Source organism: Panthera leo, chromosome D3 (assembly GCF_018350215.1).
Source record: "Panthera leo isolate Ple1 chromosome D3, P.leo_Ple1_pat1.1, whole genome shotgun sequence".
In the NCBI taxonomy this organism is placed as follows: domain Eukaryota; kingdom Metazoa; phylum Chordata; class Mammalia; order Carnivora; family Felidae; genus Panthera; species Panthera leo.
The window spans coordinates 57,841,454-57,863,036 of NC_056690.1; the positions used below are offsets into that span (position 1 = coordinate 57,841,454).

The window sequence follows — 21,583 nt, forward strand, 5'->3', positions numbered from 1 at the left end:
AACCCAGCAGTTGCACTACTAGGTATTTATTGAATGGATACAGGTGTGCTGTTTTGAAGGGACACATGCATCACAGTGTTTACAGAAGCACTATCAACAATAGCCAAAGTAGGGAAAGAGCCCAAATGTCCATCGATGGATGAATGGATAAAGAAGATGTGGTGTGTGTATACACACACACACACACACACACACACACACACACACACACACACACACACAATGGAGTATTACTTGGCAGTCAAAAAGAATGAAATCTTGCCATTCACAACTATGTGGATGGAACTAGAGGGTATTATGCTAAGTGAAATTAGAGAAAGACAAAAATCATATGACTTCACTCATATGAGGACTTTAGGATACAAAACAGATGAACATAAGGGAAGGGAAGCAAAAATAATATAAAAACAGGGAGAGGGATGAAACATAACAGACTCATAAATATGGAGAACAACCAGAGGGTTACTGGAGGGGTTGTGGGGGGGGGGGGGCTAAATGGGCGAGGGGCATTAATGAATCTACTCCTGAAATTGTTGCACTAGATGTTAACTCACTTGGATGTAAATTTAAAAAAAACGAAAAACCCCGCCTCCTTGTGGGTTTTCCAGGGATGCCTCTTGTTGTGTTAAACAAACACCATGCACTGCTTTCTGGAGCAACACAATGTCACTTCCTCCCTGGAAACTCTTTGAGTATTTAAAGGCAGTTAGCATGTCACTCTGTCCAAGCTCAGCTTGATTGTTTCCACAGATAGTCGTTGGTGACATAATTTGCAGTTCCTCACCATACTGGATATAGCATCCTTCTTCTACACATCCCACTTTTGATTGATTAGGCTTTTCACCGGCAGCCCTGGGTACTAGCTCAAATTAGACTGATGATGCCCTAAACTTCCCAGGGTTTTTGTTTTTGATATGCCAGCTTCTTCCATTCTGCATCTCCGTGATTGACTTACACCTAGATGCCGAGCTTTGCATTTTTTCCCCGTTGGTATCATCAGAGTTCCAGCCTTAAGATGATTTTGCATTTTGCTTTGGCTATTCATCATGTTAACTGTTAATCCTAGGGTTTTTGTTTTTGTTTAAAAAAATTTTTTTAGTTTATTTTTGAGAGAGAGAGAGCGAGCAAGAGAACGAGCAGGGGAGAGGCAGAGAGAGAGGGAGACACAGAATCTGAAGCAGGCTCCAGGCTCAGCTGTCAGCATAGAGCCCAATGCAGGACTTGAACCCACAAACTGGGAGATCATGACCTGAGCCAAAGTTGGCACTCGACCAACTGAGCCACCCAGGCGCCCCAGTCCTAGTTTTATTTAACATAAATTTAATGAGCAGAATTTCTCTGCCATTAACCAAAACATCGATATAGCCAAGGAATGCATAAGCCCGTGCAGCTTGCAGGTTGGCACTGATAGTCATTTTTAGACCATTTTAGTGGGAAGGTGCTGAACTCTGATCATCCAGCCTCATTTCTTCATTGAGTTCCAAAGCCAAAGTCAACGTATGCTGCATCTGCTGTTAAGTGCAGATCCCTGAGACCAAATACACTTGTATGATCCTTTGGGTGGATTGCTTTTTCATCTATAGAATGGGTTTAATAAATGATAAAATGGGGATAATAATAGTGAAGAATAGGTAGAACACTGAGCATTGTATCTGCAAACAAGTGTCCAGTGTTGTAAATCAACATCTCTTTTCCCTCACCTCTTTTCCCTCAACCTCCTGTTTAAAGAAGGAGGTGGCCTCAGCTTGCCAGAACCTGCTCACCTGGAAACTGCTGGTCCCAGGTGTCTCTCTCTCTTTTCTAAGTGCTTATGAGACTTTCATCCAGAAAGCCTTTGGAGCATGTTGCCAGGGATCAGTTAGAAGGTTTAATGAAGTGTAGGATATAAATTTTTCAGCTTCATCTATAATCCTTCTTTCTGAAAATTGGGACATGAACTTTGCATTGTGTGAGATGCCTGCATTGTAAATTCTCAGAACGTCACATGTTATGCTCACTTATTCTTAAAAGTATTATGCAGGAGTATATTAATTTATATGCTCAAATGTGAAAAGTAAAATATAGTTGCCATGTTGATAAGCCATTATTTGAATACCTGTTATCCCTCCAATGGAGCATCAGATGTGCTATTGTTTGAGGGACATAGTTTTCCAAGATTCTTAATTTCTGCATCTTTGGAGCTTGACATGAAGAAATTGAGATTGTGTACCTTCATTAGAATCATTTTCCCTTCAGCAGGATGCTTATTAAGATGTTTTTGCATCTGGCTTCTGTCCGGGAAGGGAAAGTTTGGGGCTTTAAAGTGTCGTCTGTGATTGACATCAAAATATGCTTCACATGGTTAAAACTGATTCACTCTCTTTTCCTCTGTTGCATCTTGGGAAGTTTCTGTTGTCTTTGCTCAGCTTGTCTTCGTTAAGTCTTCCTGATGAGCTTCAGAAATACATTCTTTATGTCTTTTACAGTGCTTATTATTTCTAGCATTTCCATCTGACTCTTTCTAGTTTCCCTCCACTGAAATTTCTCATTTGTTCATGCACATTGTCCAGCTTTTCCAGCAGAGTTTTTAACATATCGATTGTTGTACATCATAGAGTTCCAAAGTTAAGTTAAATCTGTCTGTTGATTGCTTAGTTTCTTTTTTTTTTTTAAGTTTATTTATTTTTGAGAGAGAGAGAGAGAGAGAGGCGGAGAGAGAATCCCAAGCAGGCTCTGCACAGTCAGTGCAGAGCCTGATGTGGGGCTCAAACTCAAGAAATGTGAGATCATGACCTGAGTCTAAATCAAGAGTTGGATGCTTAACCTACTGAGCCACCCAGGCACCCCTGTTGATTGCTTACTTTCTTGACAGCAGGCATGAGGACTTCGCGTTTGTAAAACTTTGATTTTTTTTTTATGATCATAAGTGTAATATACTCTTTGTATAAAACTTTAGAAATACAAGAAGAGAAAAAAATCACCTGAAATACTTCTATATAGATTCAACGACTAACTTTGTACATTTTCTTCTAATTTTTTAAAACGTTATTACATAGTTAACACTATATTACAAGCATTTTCCTGGGTCATCATGCTATTTTAAAAACATGTTAAATGCTTATGTAATAGTTACAGAAATGTACTAAATTCATTGGGCTTTTCTTGTGTTAATCAATTTGTTTGATGCTATAGCATTTAAAGAGCTTTGTTACTAACTTGATGTTAACATGTTTAGTAAATGAGGTTGTGTTTGAATATTTTTCCATGTTTATCGTTGTTCCGTTAGGTAAGAATTTTAAAAATTATACAAGTTTCGATGGAATGTTTAAGTAATATTTGTGTTAGAGAGATAGGGGACACAAAGGGCTCTCTTCCCCTTAGGGCTGTTGCTGTCCTTCTGGTTATTTGGGTACATATGACTGGAAAACTAATTCTCACCTATATGATCTCTTGGATGTCCATATGAGGATAATCTCAGTGCAAGAAAAAGAAAAAAAAAAAAAGAGAAGACCTAGTTTGACTCATTGTTATTTTATGAAGATGTCAGGGAGAGAGACCAGAGATTCAAGCCAGACCTTACAGGAGCCAGCGTGCCGAGGGGATCTGGTCCAGAAAGGCTCTCCAGCCACAGGACTGGACAGCAGTGTCTTTAATCCACTTTGAGATGATCATCTTCAGGGAGCTGATAGGCAGTAGGAACCATAACTCTAAAGAGGCTTGTGGATAACCTGGAATTGTAGCTTACTAATTTCTGCAAGCAAGATCCCCCATGAACAAGAGAAACAGAAGCAAGGGGACTTTGACCCTTCTGCCTTTTTAGGGCATTTGGTCAAGGACTAGCAGCTGTGTTCTAGATTCTGGAGAGACTAGGGATGGGTGGTTCTAAGACGGGAGAATATCTGGGGGTGATGCAGACATCCCAGAGCAGCCCATGTGCTGTTCCTCGGGAAGCAACGCTCTGGGAGAGTTGGATGGGCTGGAGAACCGGAGGAAGTGTCGGCTTTTGCGAGCCAGCCTGGGAGTGGCCCTATCAGCTCAGGTTTGCTTTTGCCAGCACTGCTAACCCTGCTCCCCACAGCCTTTCTCCACCGGCCAGCCCTCCTCCACCCACTCTAAGGAGATGGGAGCTGGCTGTGGTGTCCTCTGTCATGTTTCCAGGGCTGATTATTTACTTAGGAAATCTCTTTAACCTTGATTATAGCTTGTGAGAGAATATTTGTAGCATTTTCCCAAGGCTTATGTGTTTGCACCGGAGGGAAAGATGGGACTCCCCATAGTAGAGCAGAAAGAATCAGATTGGCCTTTGTGTTTTCTTTTGACGTCTTTCAGAAATTAGTCGTGTGACAGGTTAGGTAGCCTTCTAGAACATGAGATTTTGCATCTGAGAGTAGGGATGTCACTAACGGGACAAGTATCCAAAGTTGTTGATTTCCCTCCTTCATTTGGCAGATGTTACCAGGGTGTTCTTTAAGGCAGTAGTTTAGTGTGGAGGCTTTGGTATTCCTTAGTTAACAATATCAGTGGATATATGTTCCCTCATATCAACTAACTCTTCATAATTACACTGAGTATCCTAAGAGAGAGTTAGCAAAGGGGGTGTTTTCTGACCTTGTCCACTTTTATTCATTGTTCTTTAAAGAAACCTCCTGCTAAGCCCCAGAAGTTTATCTCAATAGAAAGAAAATGTTCACTGGTAGCATTTTTTATTATTTTGATATTTAATTACTTCTGAATACTCTGCTGTGTTACATTCTGCAAGATTTCCTCTCCGTTAGCTTGTAAACACTTACAGGGTTCCCAGACTCAAACTTGGCTACTACATGAATCACAAATGTAGTTTGGTTCCCTTTCTGCAAATTCCATCAGGTCATAAGGAGGTCAGCCATCAGGCCTGGAGGCCATAGCACATGGATTTAGTGCAGGTGACTTCCTGTCCAGGCAGAGGCACCAGCCCTGGTCTCTACATGCCTCTCCCTGTGCCAGATACCTACAAAGCCCTGGCCCAGACTTCTGTACTCCCGTAATCTGCCTGGGCCCACACTGTATTTCTGACCAGACCCAGTTCATTTTGCAGGCAGCATCTTAGAAGGGGACAGATACAGGGTCAGAGGTATCTGTTGGACTGTTTGATAACCAGTTACAAAGGCTCCAGGGCCCATTCTGAGCTTCTGGCTCAGGGATTCTGAACTCCTGGCTTAGGGATTCTGAGCTCAAGGATATGTCATTGGGATAAAGTATTTAAGTGTGAAGGACTTAAAAGTATCTTAAGTCGCTTGACTCTTTGTTGTTGTTAAAATAGTCCATATATTCAGGGTGCCTGGGTGGCTCAGTTGGTTGGGCATCCGACTTCGCTCAGGTCGTGATCTCACACTCTGTGAGTTCGAGCCCCGCATCGGGCTCTGTGCGGACGGCTCAGAGCCTGGAGCCTTCTTCAGATTCTGTGCCTCTCTCTCTGTCTGCCCCTCCCCTGCTCATGCTCTGTCTCTCTCTCAAAAATAAATAATAAAAACATTAAAAAAATTAAAAAAAAAACAGCCCGTATATTCTTAGTTCTGGTAACCTGGTAACCAATGTGGCAAAGCTTTATAAGTCAAGTTATCTTACCAATTTCTAATTCAGTTTTAATAACCAGCATCCACTTCCAGAACATGTATCTATGCTTTTTAGTGGAAAATGAAACAAATAGAATGAAGCATGTTTTTCTAACCCCCTTTGTAATTTAAATCCTGAGGTTTGGAAATTGTTTTCTTTTTATGGTTGTTGAATTTTTAGAAGAGTAGGAATTTGGAAATTTTGTTTGGAATACTTTTATTTCTACCTAATAAGCAGCATATTTGACCTTCTAAGTATAGTTCTTGTGTTTCTCTAAGTACAATAAAACACAAAGGGAGTTCGTTTGCTCTAATGTGCAAAATTATTGAGAAACTGGCTTTTATGCCTTTTCTGTACATCTGGTAGTTATATTTTATCTAAAACGCAGCTGCCCGGGTTCTGTACTGGCTGACTCCACACCCTCTCTGTGGGTTGGCCCAGAAAATAAAAAAAAGGGAAAGTCCTATGTCAACAGTATCCTGCCACCCCTCCCCCAGGCCCAGCTTCCTGGCATGGAGGTGACATTGGATCCCCAAGTCGTTTATGGAACCCGGAGGCTCAGTCCCCAGACAGAGGCTTGACCTGACAAATGTTACATCCCTGGGGCAGCTCTGTTCCCCTGAAGGTTCATGGCTTCTATTTTATGCTGAGTAAGAACAGAGTGCAAGATGATGGTTGCAGCTGAAAGTAAACCTCAGCCCTGTCGCCCCCAAAGTGTGCTAAATACTTATGAGGAGCACAATTCACAGCTGGCCGCCTGTTCTCATCCTGCCCTTGTAACACAGGGGTTGTCTAGAGTCCTGTTAAAGACTATGATTTAGCTACGTGTTTTAAAGCGATATGAAGCATAGTTTATTATAATGGACAGTGTTAAAATAGAGCACTGGGATCCCCTAGCATGTAATTACAGAAAATGTAGGTAACGTGTAGCTCAAAGGCTGAATCTGGACCCCCGGTGTGCTCCCTCTGTCCCTAAGGGAGTGGGATTATTTGCGGGAGTACGATCCCAAAGGCTGACACACAGCTCTTGTGTTGCACGGAAGCCCACAGGCGGCTGGATCAGCTCCGACCCTGTTCCCCCGACTCTCCCTCCCCACTGTAAACGGCTGTCTTCTGGCAAGTGCTCTCTGTCCTCAGCAGCCTGGCTCTGAGTGCCTGTGCAGATAATGTTCAATCATGTGGTGTGGAGGTATTTTGAGTCTTCTCTCAGCGGTGAGATGACCATGCCCTTGAAGGCAGGGCCATGACTTTCTCACTCCCTCACAGGTAGTGGGCATCTGGAAAGCACTCAACATTGTCAAAGAAGCAGCACAGCATCTTGGGGCAGGAGGGACCTTAAATGGGGTCAGCCCTTCCACCACCATCCGTGTTCTGAATTTCTTCCTTGGTAGCCTTCACGGGTGGCCCCTCTGATCCTCCAGGTGCGCGAGGAACTTGCCCATTTGTCTTACAGCCGCTGCTTTTCAGACGGACTCCTTTTTGCCCTGTACTCATGTAACTGTTTTATGACTGGTTGCTTCACCTTCTCATGTGATTGATGTACCTTCAGAATGAGAATCAATTCTTACTGATATTCCTTCGGTCGTAGACAGATGGGCAAGTGCGTGAGCCTGTGAGTCACTGCATTGGAACGTGTCATTAGAACATGAAGGAGCACGGGGCAGAGCTGAAAATCCAGCTCATATTGCAGGGGCGCCGCCTTGTCCCTTTGAGGGGCTTTCAGTGGCTGAGCCATGCCATGGTGTGTGTGCACGGACACCTGTGTCACCTGTTCCCACCTTCCTCATTCACGGTCCTTGCTCTTGCCGCCATGCTGGGCCTGCCTCTCCTTACCTGTCACCGTCCTGTGGTTCGTCCCTTCCCAGTGGATACAGGCTGGCAATCCCCATAGCCATTTCTATTAGGCTGTGTCCAAGATAAGTGCAGTGGAACCTAGAGTAGATTTTTAAGAGCTTTGAGATGAGCAGCGTGTTTGGACTTGGAGGGATGGGTGTGTGGCCTCCACTGTGGCTGTTCCAAAGCTTTGGAGGGTTTTGACTGCATTCCAGATACTTGTGGGCATCAAATGAAATGATTTCTGGATAAATAAGGGTTGATGTAGAAACCTTTTAAAGTCATGTGCTTTTATTACTTTCAAGTCTCTACAGTAATGCTAATAAGGTATTTCTGGGGAGAAGTCCTGCTGGACGTATTTGGTGATTAGTTAGGACATGCTTGCAATTAGTACCATGCATTTCCATAAATTCACATTCTGCTCTTTTTTCTAAAGTAGTTTAACTGTCGAACATGTTTGTTATTAATTTCACAGAGTAAGGCTTCCAAACACACACAAATACACACTTAGGCTCAATAGAAGCCAATTTCATAGAAGCCTAAAATCGTGAATCAGAAGAGTTTGGGATTTTTTTTTTTTTAAACACAAATACAATGCCAAAAGAACTCCAAACAGAACCTTTACAGCAAAGGAGAAGTAGACATGAATAGACATGTTGAAACCAAAAAAAAAAAAAAAAAAAAAAAAGACTTTGCTAGAAAACAGTGGTTTCTTAAAATAAGCTTCATAAGGGAGAGTGGCTAAGGGGTTCTGGGTCCCTGGGACTGTGTTGGCCAAGATCTTGTGACCACAGAGATGCTCAGGAGGAACACTGATGAGAGGGATGTGAGAGGGCCCCTGCAGGGTGGGGAGTGAGGAGGGCAGCAGCCCAGATCTTGCCCAGGAAGGCACTGAGAAGGCTTAATCTACTTAATAATAGGCCGCCCACTGAGGAAGTCGCCTGGGCTTGCTAGATTTTATTTACTTGAAGAAATGTCTGTAGCTCTAAACATACAAAGATAGCACAGTTCATTATGCCTTGCCTTCCCCTTCTACCCCCAGCCTTGTGGTTGAAAAAAAATACTCAGGAATTCAGTCCGGGAGCAGGGGACTGAATGCAGGACTCAAGTTATGAAAGTAGAAACCCTCTGAAGAGGTCAAAGGCCTCTAAAGAATTCAGTGTTCATTGTGGTAAGGATGTAACGTTTAGAATGGAAGCCGAAAGCACTGCTTGCCCTCCAGACGATTGCGGTGGGTGGATGGGGGGTGGGCAGTATCGCTGAGGACTAGGCTGGTGTGGAGGATAGAAGCCCGGGCCAAGGTGAGTGCTCCACGTGACCTGAGGGGGACTGCATTCGAAGAACAAGCCTCACGTGCAGTCCTGAGCAGTCAGCTTTTCCAGGACAGATGACACTTCTGGTGTGTTGCATAAAGTACCTCTGCCGCCAGGTAGCTTATGTCCTGGCTGGGGGCAGTAGAGGAAGGTCAGGTGCATATGTTGCAATTTCAGGTCGTGGTAAAGGATGGGAAGAATATAATGCACCGATGTAAGAGTCACCAAGGAGTCCTTTTGGATGAAGGGGGTTAGGAAGGCATTTCCCATGAGGGGAAATTTTTCATACCTGAAGGATAAGGAAAGGCCAGTCCTGTGGTAACTGATTCCGGGCAGAAAATAGCCAGTGAGAAGGCCTCGAGTCATGAACAAGCTTTAGTAGGTTAAAAACACATCATCACATGACTGCAAAAGGGTAGATGGAGGGAGCACACTGGGCAGGAAAGAGAGTCACAGGTGGGCCAAGCTGTAAAGGCTGTGGGAGTGGATTCCATCCTGAGCTCGGTGGGCAGGGAAGGGAGGGTTGAGAGTGTGGTGGTCACTCCAGCTAAATTTTGTCCATTTGGACATCAGGGGAGGTGGGGACCAGTCTGGAATTACTTAAGAGGCTCTTACAGTGGTCCAGGATGGACAGAGAAGCAGAGAGGTGGATGGATTCAGGGCGGTTCTTGAGGGAAGATCTGACAGCCCTTGTGGATGGATCTGCTGTGGGGATGGGGTGAGAGAAGTACAGGGTGACCCCCCACTGGCCACTCACTGGGTGGCAGGGCCTCATGCTACATGGGGAGTGGAGGGAGCAGGCTGGAATGGTCGACGGGATGGAATGAGCACACGTGAGATCAAGGGTTCTCTTTTGGCCACCTGAATTTGAGGAACTTGTTAGCATATGAGGAGCGATGCCAGAGCCTGGGAATTTGGTCAGGACTGGAGTGCAATAGTTAGCATCAGGTCGTAGACAGAATTTAAAGCCAAGAGACTGGAAGGGATCACTTAGAGGGAGTGTATGGAAAGAGAAGGAAAGAATGCAGGAGTGAACTCTGAGGCCTCCCCCCACCTAGAGGTTGGATACTCTAGAAGGAGCCAGCAAAGGAGTGGCCACTCAGGTAAGAGGCTGAGGTTGGCCAGGGTGAGAGGAAATGGTCCTTGGAGGGAGTGGAGCAATTGTGTCATGTGCTGTTAGGGGTTGAAATGAGCAGAGAAGTAACCATCAGATTGGTCAACATGGAGGCCAGTGGCAACCCTAACAAGGGTAATTTCCAGTATTCACTGGAGTGCACGATGTTCCAAGCTCCTAGTAAGATCTACATGTGTCCCTAGTATGTTGATGTGAGCTCCTTGTTTCTTAGATGCGTGATTTGACCCCATTTCCCGGAGAGAGTTGGTGGGTGAGTTCCTTTAGGAGGAGGTTCTAGGAGGGAATCGAGGCTCAGGGTAGAGAGACTATAGGTGATGAGTTGCAGCAGGAGCCCCCAGAGGGTTGGGAGGGAGGTGATCTGGAATCCCCTGCCCCCACCAGGCTGCCAGGTAGCCCCCAGGGCCAGCTGATCTTCAGCTGGGAGGTTTGGGAGTTTGGGCGGGCGACCTGTGACCTGTGCAGGGAAGGCCCCTGGGCTGACGGTGCCTCCTCACTAATGCTGTGCCCTGGGCTGAGCAGGACGGGACTTGGTTCAGATTCCCAGTTGCCTCAGCTGAGTGGTGTGGCTTTGGGCAAGTCCTTTAACCTCCTGGGTCCACTTCCTCACCAGAAAAACGAGCAGTGTGACCTCGCACTGTTCTAGGCTGGATAAAATGAAGCAACCGACCTGGCAAGTGCTATGCTACCTTGTTGGTCGAGAGACCACAGGCTATGGGCTCTGGAGCCAGAGGCCCTGGGTTCAAATTCCAGTTCTATTTCTGGGTCAGGCAGGATAATCGGTGCCTCCGTTTCCTGCTCTGTGAGGTGAGCATAATTCTACTTCCTTTTTCTGAGGCACCCAGCAAAGGCCTCCGTGTGCTCACTGAGAAGAGTTCCCTGGCCAGAGCAAGTGCCGGGTGCCAGCCTGCCTCCGGGTGTTTGCAGACCATCCAGAGCTACATGTTGGTTTTCTCTTCTCTGGGCAGTTCCGCCTGGTGGTGAAGACAGCCCTGAAGCTGCTGCTGGTCTTTGTGGAGTACTTGGAGTCCAATGCACCTCTTCTGATTCAGGCCGTCTCTGCTGTCGACACTAAAAGGGGTAAGTGGACTCCTTCGACCGTTGCATCAGGGCAAAAGTGTCTACTGCAGGCAGGCTTCCATTTTTAACACGTTCAAAACAGAACTGAGTGCAAACAATTGTGCAAACTCCCCACTGCAGGAAACGTATTTTTTAGAATAGTACATCTACAAAGATTAGGGATGGAACCTACTGTAACAGTGCCAAAAGAACCACACCAAACAAACAAAACACCCATGGGCTTGTCCAGGACAGGTCAGACCCTGAGCTTATGTCGTTTTATTTTTAATTTTTTTTTTAACATTTATTCATTTGTGAGGGACATAGAGTGAGTGGGGGAGGGGCAGAGAGAGCGGGAGACACAGAATCTGAAGCAGACTCCAGGCTCTAAGCTGTCAGCACAGAGCCTGACATGGGATTCGAACCCACCAACCACAAGATCATGACCTGAGCTGAAGTCAGATGCTCAGCTGACTGAGCCACCCAGCTGCCCCAACCCTGAGCTTATTTTTATGCCCTGTCCCCACCCCCTCCACTGAACACATAGAACCAGCTCCTTCTCCCCTTTTCCCATCTTGTCCAGGTCACCCTGGTTCCTTTCTCCCCCTCCTCTCACAGCTGGTTTGTTGGCTCTGACCCTTAGCTGTTTCTTGAATCTTCTCCCCTCCTTACCTCCATCTCATGCCCTTCCTACTGGGGGCCTTTACCATCTATCACTTGGCATCCCTCACCTCTGCTGTTGGAAAAGTCTTCTGAGACACAAATTTTGTCTTATTATTTCCCTGCCAGTGGCTTCCCCCCCTGCCTATAGGATTAGGTCCAAACCCTGCAACTGACCCTTCACCACCCAGCCCCTGTCCACCTGTCACCCTCCTCCTCCCCGCTGGCCTGCATTGTCCCTTCCCTATCTCAGGTCCATCATGGGCACTCAGAGCCCCGTATGTCCCCTTCTCTGCTGTGTTGTTGCATTGATGTTTCCCACGACTGTGTGCCCGGCCTGAGGGTCTTTGGCTCTCCTCTTGGTTTCCAGGCTCACAGCTGCCCCATAGCATGCGGGCCTTCCATACATACTTGATGACAGAAAGGCCTTTGGATTTGGTTTAGTGTATAACATGCTGTGGCTCCAATAATATTGTGAAGCCTGAAACTAAAATGTTAGGGGCTTTTTGTTTTGTCCTTTTAAAAACTTTTGGGGGGTCGTTCTCTCAGTAGGACAGTATTTACCACTATTATCATCCCCACTAAGACTCAAACTCAAAAACTTCATGTCATTTTTTTTCTTTTTATGATTATAACAGTAATACTCTCTGTAGAAAATGTGGAAAATATAAAGGAGATGATAACAAATCACCTCTAATCTCAACAGACAGAAATAATTGTTAACATGTTGGTGCATTTCCCTAGAGTTTCATTTATGTGTTTCTGTGCATACACTTTATCCACAAATCGGCCGAGATACAACTGTCAAGAAGAAACAAGGGGCCTAAACTGCACTCTTTGATTCAAGCCATTTGTGTCTCTGGTTCTGCATTGCTCAGAGACTCACCTTCCAGGTGAAATAAAGTAGCTCACTAGTTACTTTGGAAGTTGGAATATCAGTTAATAAAAGCCATCTAGGGCCATAAATTGAGCTCCCATGCCTTTCCCACAAATGCCCAGGCAGATGTTAGCACCAGGCATAGCAGATCACAGGTTGTGTGAGAGAGACAAACCCACATGCATGGACAGGGGCCGTGAATCTGCAAGATGGATCCCAGACCAGGGCAGGCCTGTGTGTTTCTTTCTACAGCAGCATGTTTCCATTGGGTGCCAGATTTTAAATCTCTTATGGCCAAGAGCAGATTATGGGACCAGCTGAGAATCCTTGATGAAGACAGTCAGTGGCTCAGAAACCAGGGTTTGTTTCCATTTAATGAGGTTTAGGGCCAAAGGTGGGTGTATGGGAAGATAGTGAGGTGAACCCTTTTATTGGTCCTTGGAGGGGTCATACTCCATCTGCCAATTATATCTGGGGATTACTTTGGGGCAGTTAATAGACTCCTTGTTATCCTGTCCTAGATTTCAGGTGACCCATGTACCATTCTCACGGAGGCTGCATTCAAAGGATAAGTCTTCTCATGGCCTTGGGGGTCCTCCTTTGGCTTCATTTAGTTGAGATCTTAGAGTTTCCTTTCTCGGACTTCACTTTGCATGAAGGCTGTCGGGGGGCGGGGCGAGGGGGCGGTGGATAGAGGAATGATCTTGAGATCACCCAGGGCTTGGTACCCACATTTAAGACCCCATCTACCAGCCCAGCCCGAGGCTCTCTGTTCTCTTCATTGTCTTCCCCAAGACAAAATGATGGCCATCTTTTCCCAATTAAAAAAAAAAAAGGGCAGCTAATGGATTGTTTTCTCAACTTGATGGTCTGCCTATAAAATTTGTTAACTTCTTGGCAGCTACTGCCATCTGTCTGCTACTGAGTGCTAGCAGCTGGGAAAAAAAAAAGCGACACTAATGGAAAAACTCAGACATAGCATATCACGTGGTTCAATAGCATGTTTCTCTGTGGACATGTGTGGTCTTGGCCATGATTTTATAATGCATACATATAACATCATCCTATTTTACTGCTAGTAAAATTGTTCCTGAGCCCTGTGATGGAATGAAACCTATAAATATGTCAGGGCGCTCTGCAGAGAGAACCGTGACTTCCAGGTGTGTTTCCACCTCATAGGATTCGAAGCAGCCTTCCCTTTCCCTCTCAGCTGGGTGAAGGGCTGGACGGAGATGCCAGAGGTGACTGAGCGCCAACCGAGCATGTCCATTTGTGCACGGGTTTATAAATAAGCCATAAATTGTACTCCTCAGAGTGGCTTCAGAGCTATTCCTCTGTGGGGTAGGGTGGAGAATGGGCGTGCTGAAGTGTAGGCTGGCATTTTGGTTTTTGTTCTTGGAAAAGAATTCTTTTGGATGATGAAAACTGTCAGATTTAAATAATCAGCAAAGAAAACCAGCACATAAGCTATGAGTCCTCAGCAGTTACTACCACCTACAGCAGATGAAGTCCAGAAAAAATTCCTCTGGCTGCTTTGTGAATATCATGCCTGATGCACGTAGGTTAACCAGTAGGGCTCGTCCTGTGAGTGTGGATGATTTGCCCTTTGGCCAGGAAGTAGGCCGGATGCGGGGCAGGGAAAAGAGCTGAGGGGTCATAGTCCATCACAGGGACTAATAAATATTGATGAGTTAAGGAATATTAAAAATGCCCCATTTGAGCCAGGCAATTGGCACATTTATCGGGGGGCTGGAACGAAAGGTGGGCTGGTGCCACTGTCTGGGCCATGGCGCAGGAATGCCCATCTGCTCAAACTGCTGGGTTCTCTCTTTTCTTGAATTGTCAGGTCACTTTCGCTTCCTAGTGGACAGGGTGTGGCAGGAAGAGAGAGTGAGTGTGTACAGGAGCCTGTCTTTGTCATTTTGCCATCATCAGAGACTCCCTTTCATCAAGATTGTCCCTCTGGGGTCGGCAGGAAACTGATGGAGAGAGCTCTGCCCCCGACCCCCACCTCCTCAGGAAGGTGCCCTTCCCTCTAACTAGATGGGTTTCCCTCTCCGAGGGCGGGGCAAGTGACCAGACTGGGTAACTTAGTTTGAAATTTCACTTACAAGTCTTGAGTCCCCCTAATTTGGGTCAGCACTGCTCTTGAAGAAGCTCTATTTTCATTTGAATCTGGTGTAATGAGATATGGCATAACTCCTAAATGTGTGTATCACACGTGATTAACAGGGAAAAAAATCCAGCCATCGTTTCAAGCCATCCTGTCTCTGACGTCTGCCCCAGGATACACTGATCTGTGACGAACTCCCAAAGCATGGTAGACAAAACTCCAGCTCATTTTTTGTGGTTATTTATAGCAGAAGTATCTGTGTTACATGTGTTTGTCAGGCATGTAGAAAGATGTGGAACATGCTGCAAGGACCTTCTGACTGAGTGGTAGACCAACTCTATGACGCATTGTGCTAAACCTCTTTTTTGGTCGGGGAGCAGCTACCCTAGAGACCTAGGAGGAGAGTAAGGGGAAGAAAGTATTGAGTCATCCGTTGTGGGCTGGCTTCTTCTGGGTTGAGAGAGTAGCACTGTGGTTTGGCGGGAAAAGGGGACCTGCCTGGGAGTCCATGTAGAAGGCCTGTGCGTAAGCGTGAGTGTCACCATCACCCCCCAGCACCATGACGGGTACAGCTACTGACATTACGTAACAGATACTGTGCTAAGTATTTTTCATATAAAATCCATTTATTCGATAAATATTTAAGTGCCAATGATGTACTTGAAACATCGGAGGAAAAACGGGCTCTCGTGGAGCCTCTACTCACAGAGCCAGTGTCTGGGGTTGGAGCTGGAGAGAGAAGGCAATGATTAGGGAAATTACTGTCTTCTAATATGCTTCGTTAGTGCTCAGGCAAAAGGACTAAGTGCTCTATCTCAGGAATTCTCCAAGGTTGATACGAATGCTCCTATTTAGATGCATTTCTTGAGACTGTTCATTCCGCTACTTTGGGGCTCAGTTTCTTTCTCTGTCCTGTGAAGGGATAAGATCATACAGTTGATGATTCGAATACAGGACAGCCCCCTACCCACACAAGCACACACACACTCTGTATGGCGCAAGCAGAGGTCGGTGGGGAGAGGGGTTGACCTGTACCATTTAGTTCCAGCAGGTGCGGCTCCTGGGGAAGCAGAAGCTGCTGGTGCTTCACATGGGCCACCTTGAGCCCTACCAAGGCTGTTTTGTTACACCAAAATGTTTCCTCCCCTTTACCTTCTTTCTTTTACATCTTACCTATTTTCTGGTCCCCAAACAATCACAGGAGAGTTAGCACTCATCTCAACAGTGTAGGAATATATGCAACTTTCCGGACCTGAAATCGTGAAAAGGTAATCAGATGTCACAGCTGAAGAGCCCATTTTCCATTAAGTTAAGCCAGTGTTTGAATGTTTCATTATAAAGGACTAAAAGGTGTGCACATGGGTATGTCTTTATGGTCTGCCTACTCCCTTCTTCCCTCTAAGCCTGCCTCTGCTTCTTGGCCTTTCCTTCCCCAGGCCCTGTTTGGCCTCTTTGGCTCCAAGGTATGCAACCAGGAAGCCTGCTCTGGGCCCCCTAGTGCCATTGGAAATGCTTAGTTTCACTGCTGGTCTTCCTTTTAACCATAGGTGGATAACCCACTAGAACCTGTGTTTTATGCTGAGGTTGGGTGCCGAGTGTGAATAATACAAGTTGCACTTGTCCTAAACACAGCAGAAGCATTTGGAGTGCTCGAACAGTACCTGGACAGTGGGACCCAAGACCTACTGACACATTGATTGACTGTTATGAGGACAGAAACAGTTATTTTGCTGGGCAGGTGAGGACTTCAGAATAGTTGGATAGTAAAAATCAGCAAGGAGGTATTTTAGAAGTTAATGGGCAAAAGATCGTGGTCTTGTGTTTGGAATTGGGAAAGGTTAGGGAAACTTCCCTAGTACTGACCAACTGGGCAATTTTGGCAAAAGAGGAAGCTTTCTGTTCCCAAGCTAGGAGAGCCAGCAGACCTCCATATTAAGCTGTATCTGCATTTTTAACATCGTATAGTAGGTGCCTGTTCTTTTTTTAAAAATTCTCCTACCTCCTTCCTTCTCGTACTGTATGCATTTGCCCTCCGGTTGTTTTAAAACTGCTCCAGCTTAACCCAGTTCATGCCCTCTCAGAGATCCTCATTTACTCTTCAGACATTTTATTGAGCTCCTATTATGGGCCAGGCACTGTGCTGACAGCAAAGAGGTGAGATAGATAACGTTGCTGACCTTGGGGAGCTTTGTTTGCAAGGCCAGGAAATCAGCTCTGACGTTACCCATCCAAGAACTAGCATTTGGAAGCCACTGCCTTTCCATTATATCAGAATTTACTTTTATCAGCAAAAATAAGCAATCTCCCTTTGAGATTTGTTTAGAGAAAGCAGGAAAGGCTTCATGTTCCCTACCAAGGGAACCATGCCAAGGGTAAGGCAGTATTTCACTTCAAATGTTTATCTCGGACGTAGGAAATTGTGTCCCGTTTTGTGGTCACTTTGTGACGTTGGCCTTGGCTTATCAGTCCTGAATGTGATGGGTTTTCCTGCCCTCTCCTGGAGCCAGGGACTAACCACCCCTGAGCCTTCACCTGCAGAGCCCCAGTGAAGTGCCACTTCTTGCCTCGGGCTCTCCTTGACCATCATCCCTTGCTGAGTGACAGGCTTAGCTAAATGGTTTTGCCTCTTAAATGCTTTTAGTCTCTGTTGAGGTGTGTTCTTGAGTTTATGCCTAAGTGTTCCACTAGATTATAAAGCTCTTAAAGGCAGGCTCCAGTAGACCCTGTTCTTTGTACCCTGTTGATGCTTAAACAGTATTTGTGCCTTGACTGAACACAGGTCATATACTTCTGTTCTTAAAATGTTTGCCAGACGGACGTTTCACTGTTACTTTTTGGGGTCCACTGTTGGAGTCAATATAAGGTTCTCCCACGTCCCTTTCCCTTGCGGAAGGTCAGAGCATAACATGCTAAGGGACATTCTGAGAGGATTTATTGAGAGTTTCCATGCTCAGAGAGTGAAATTCATTGGCTTAAAAAGCAGCACGTGAATGGATTTTTTTCAAATTACATATTTAACATAAAGGGAGCTTTGAAGCAAATTGATAGCCATCCTGACATTAAAGAGTGTACATTTTCAAGTGGACGAGAACGATGTGGTCTGTTATTGCCAAATGAGAAGCATGTTCAAGTCCACCCTGAGGATAGTGTTACACTTTGAAATTTGGTGAATGAAAGACATTGTCATCATTGGGTGATGAGTCTTCGGATGAACTATGGTATGAGTTGGATAAGGAACATTGACTCACTGTTTCTGATGATTATTGCTTTGTTCCTAGGAGTCACACCTGGTCAAATATCATGGAAATCCTGGAGGAAAAAGATGGGGTCGACACAGAGCTGCTGGTTTATGCCATGACTTTAGTGAACAAGGTTGGTTGATGATTGTTAAGGGTTGAATTATGTCCCCTTAAAAGATATGTTGAAGTCTTAATCCCTGTGAATACCTATGAATGTGACCTTATTTGGAAAGAGAATCTTTGCAGATGCAATCAAGGTGAGATGAGGTCTTTAGGGTGGACCCTAATCCCATATGACTGATGTCCCTAGAAAAGGAAAAGAGAGGTATACACATAGAGGGGAGATGATGTATGCACATGCATATGAGGAAGACAGCCATGTGTAAACAGTCCAAGAGTGGAGAATACATCTCTTAGCTAAGGAATGCCAAGGATGATGCAAGGAAGGATCATCCTCTAGAGCCTTCAGAGAGAGCATGGCTCTGCTGACACTTTGATAACAGACTTCCAGTCTCAAACTGTGAGAGAACAAATTTCTGCTGTTTTAAGCTCCTAGTTTGTGGTATGTTGTTAGAGTAGCCCCAGGGAACTAATACGATGTGAAAATCTAAAATCTGCCCCCTGAGCAAAGACCACCCCCATCATGGTGGCTGGAACCATGGCTACGGTGTTCTTCTGTGCGAGAGAAAACCCTTTCTGCCCACATACGATGTGTGTGCATGGTCTTTTCTAACAAAACCAGAGAGATGGCAGTGAGAATTTTCTGACCGCTTTTCCCATCAAGATATCCCCTTGAAAACATTTTTCTGTAAGAGCATAAATGAGCAAGTGTTACCCTATGAAAATAGTGTACAATCCAGGAGAAATGAAGGCACTCTTGTTCCACTGTGTATTGAATTCTGACTGCTGGGAGTGGGTCTCATTCTCCTTTTATGAAAGTGACATCACCCTTATGCTCTCCTCCCTCCCAACCCATCCCTCCTGGTCACCACCTGGCAGGGTAATATCAGTCTTCAGCATCCATCCCTAGAGGTGGTGCTGACCCCACACTGCCCTGAGCCAGCCCACCCTCGGGACTGGTGTCCCTTCCTCCTTATAACTGAGGTGGTGTGTGTGTTGGAGGGGTGTCTCCTGCAGATTGCTGTGCCCTAGACCCCAGGAATCTCACCAACCACCCCGTGGGCCTGCCTTCACTCCTCAAGCTGCTGGGTGCAGGCCTATAGTACCAGCTATAGTGATGGATGGTTCTTCAGAGAAGAAGACTGAGGATCTCTTCATGAAATATAACTAGAGAAACATTTCCCCTGATGCTGGGAACATATAGTAGAAAGCATTATGAGAAGTAATTTCTTCTAGATATTAAAATGTCATGCAAACTCTAAACATTAAAACAATGTGGTCCTGGCCCTTTCCTCGGCTGCCAGATGAAAGAGACCTCACTTCACGGAGCAACTTACCCTAGGGTTGAAATCACTGGGGATGGGTTAGCTTCATTCATGACTGGGGAGGGGGTGTGCTAAATGGAAATAAACATACATGCTTTGACCAATACCGAAATGAATTCCAGACAGATTAAAGAGTTGAATGTAACACATGAAACAGTAGAAAAAGAAGGAGAGGGGAAGATTAATTTGTTTCTGGTAGATGAAGATTATTTTAATAATCAAACGTGTCAAAAATATTCCAAAGAGAAGGGCTTTTAAATATTTCACTGCATTAAGTTATAAAAGGTGTTATTTATAAAATGAAAACCACAAATAAAAGCTAAGGGCAAGCAGCACATTGGGAAATGGTTTGCAAAAAACAGGGCAGAAAATTATACTATTACCAATTTATTAAGAACCCAGTTGAAAAATGAAGGACATTAAATCTATTAAGATGAAAATAAATATATAGTAAAACAGACATTTCCTCCCAGGTCACATTGGCAGGGATTGCTTTTTAATGAAATGCTATTTTGTTGACAAGGACCCGGGAAATTCTAGTATGGTCGTGGTGGGGAATGGGCATCCTTTTCTGTAGGATAATCCTAAGAATTTTGTTTATGTTTTCAAAGAATTGGCGAGTATACCTTACCATGCAATTTTAAAGCAATTTTCTGTCCAATTATTTTTAAGATCAGGGTCATCTATTTCCTGTCCTTTTCAGTCAGTGACATTGGTTTTGGAAAATGTGGACTTCAGCAAAAGTGGAATTTTCATTCTTGGCTGGTGTTTCCATTGTCATGCTACCCATCCTCTTGGCGGAGGCCATGCTCGGGTGGTTCAATGGTCCTAACAGCGGGGGCGGGTGTGGCCATTCTGCCGGGCGCTGGCGAGGACCCAGCTCCTGTCACATTCTTTTTGGCATCAGATGGCATTTAACGTCCAGGAATTCCTCGCTTACTCGTTCTTTTCTGGCAGTTCTGTCTCTTCTCATGTTAGTTCTGGCTCCGGGGAGGTCGAGGAACGTCCTATGGACAATTGCTCCAAATGTCATCCTTTCCTCAAGGTCAATAAACCACTAGAATCCACACTGGGTTTGTTTTCTTTTGCTGAATTTTAGTCATGTTTATTGCCCCAGTGAGCAAAATCTTCTGAGATCCCAAACAAAAAAAATAAATTGAAATGTTAATATGGGTCTGGAAAAAATTCAGGCTCTGAAATCTGGGAAATTACTATATTGCTTTTCTAAGTTTTCTTTTAAGCAAATAAAAGATGGACTAATAACGTGGAATTCAAAACATGAACATTTTTATGACAAAACAGGGGCACTAAAGTTTAGCCTGCGTATGGTTCTGAGACTGACGCTTGCTCTCTTTGTTAAACAGAGACGTTAGTGGGGGATTTCCAAGATCCAGGCTAATCACCCCCACCAATCTTGTCCATACCCCTCACCCCATGTTATCAGATTTGAACGAGTATCGGAAAGTAACCCCTTCTCATCCTGCAAGCAGAAGTTCTATAATGCCCTCTCTCCAACCAGCTGAAGTCCCCGCAGTGGGAATCCCCTGCTTTGAGGGGCTCAGATATTGCCCACCTTGTTAGAACAGGAAGAGGTAGATGAGGGACAAGAGGTGTTACTGTGGGGCTGGCTTGCAGCTTTCAGGGAAGGGCTGGGATTCATGCTGAGTATTTGCCTTTATTTTTACATTCCTTTTATTGTTAATTACTGTACCATAAACTTTTAAATAATTTAGCTGTATGGGTTTTAACACTTGTATCGTGATGCATAACCTTCACAGTTAGAATGTAGAACATTTCCATCTCCCCCCAAATCTCTCTCAGGTTATCCTTTTCTAGTGATATCTTGATTCCCTCTTCCAACCCCTGACAACCATTCACTATCCCTATAGTTTTGTCCTTTCCAAAACGTCAAATAGCCTCAGAGAGGATGTAACCCTTTGAGGCTGCCTTCTCTCAGATTTATCTGTTATCGGGTGTATTAATGGTTGCTCCTTTCTGCTGCTGTGTAGTATTCTATGATACAGATACACCACAACTTATTCTCCCATTGAAGGAAATTTGGGTTTTTACAGCTTTTGGATTTCACAAGTAATGTTTCGATGAAAATCTGTGTGCACAGGGTGCCTGGGTGGCTCAGTCGGTTAAGCATCCAACTTCAGCTCAGGTCATGATCTCGCAGTTCATGAGTTCGAGCCCCGTGTTGGGCTCTGTGCTGACAGCTCAGAGCCTGGAGCCTCTTTGAGATTCTGTGTCTCCCTCTCTCTCTTCCTCTCCCCTGCTCACTCGCTTGCATGCTCTCTCTCTCTCTCTCTCTCTCTCTCTCAAAAATAAACATAAAAAA

The 21,583-nt window shown here is 45.0% G+C and overlaps 1 protein-coding gene across 3 annotated transcripts in view; it reads left to right on the top strand.

Moving 5' to 3' along the window:
- FHOD3 (formin homology 2 domain containing 3) overlaps positions 1-21,583 on the top strand; it is a 475,942-nt gene that overhangs the window by 286,558 nt on the left and 167,801 nt on the right. For all 3 annotated transcript variants that reach the window (XM_042910026.1, XM_042910027.1, XM_042910028.1), the window contains exons 7-8: positions 10,818-10,933; positions 17,840-17,930. In XM_042910026.1, the coding sequence (XP_042765960.1) occupies positions 10,818-10,933; positions 17,840-17,930 (207 nt within the window). The remainder of the gene's footprint in view (positions 1-10,817; positions 10,934-17,839; positions 17,931-21,583) is intronic.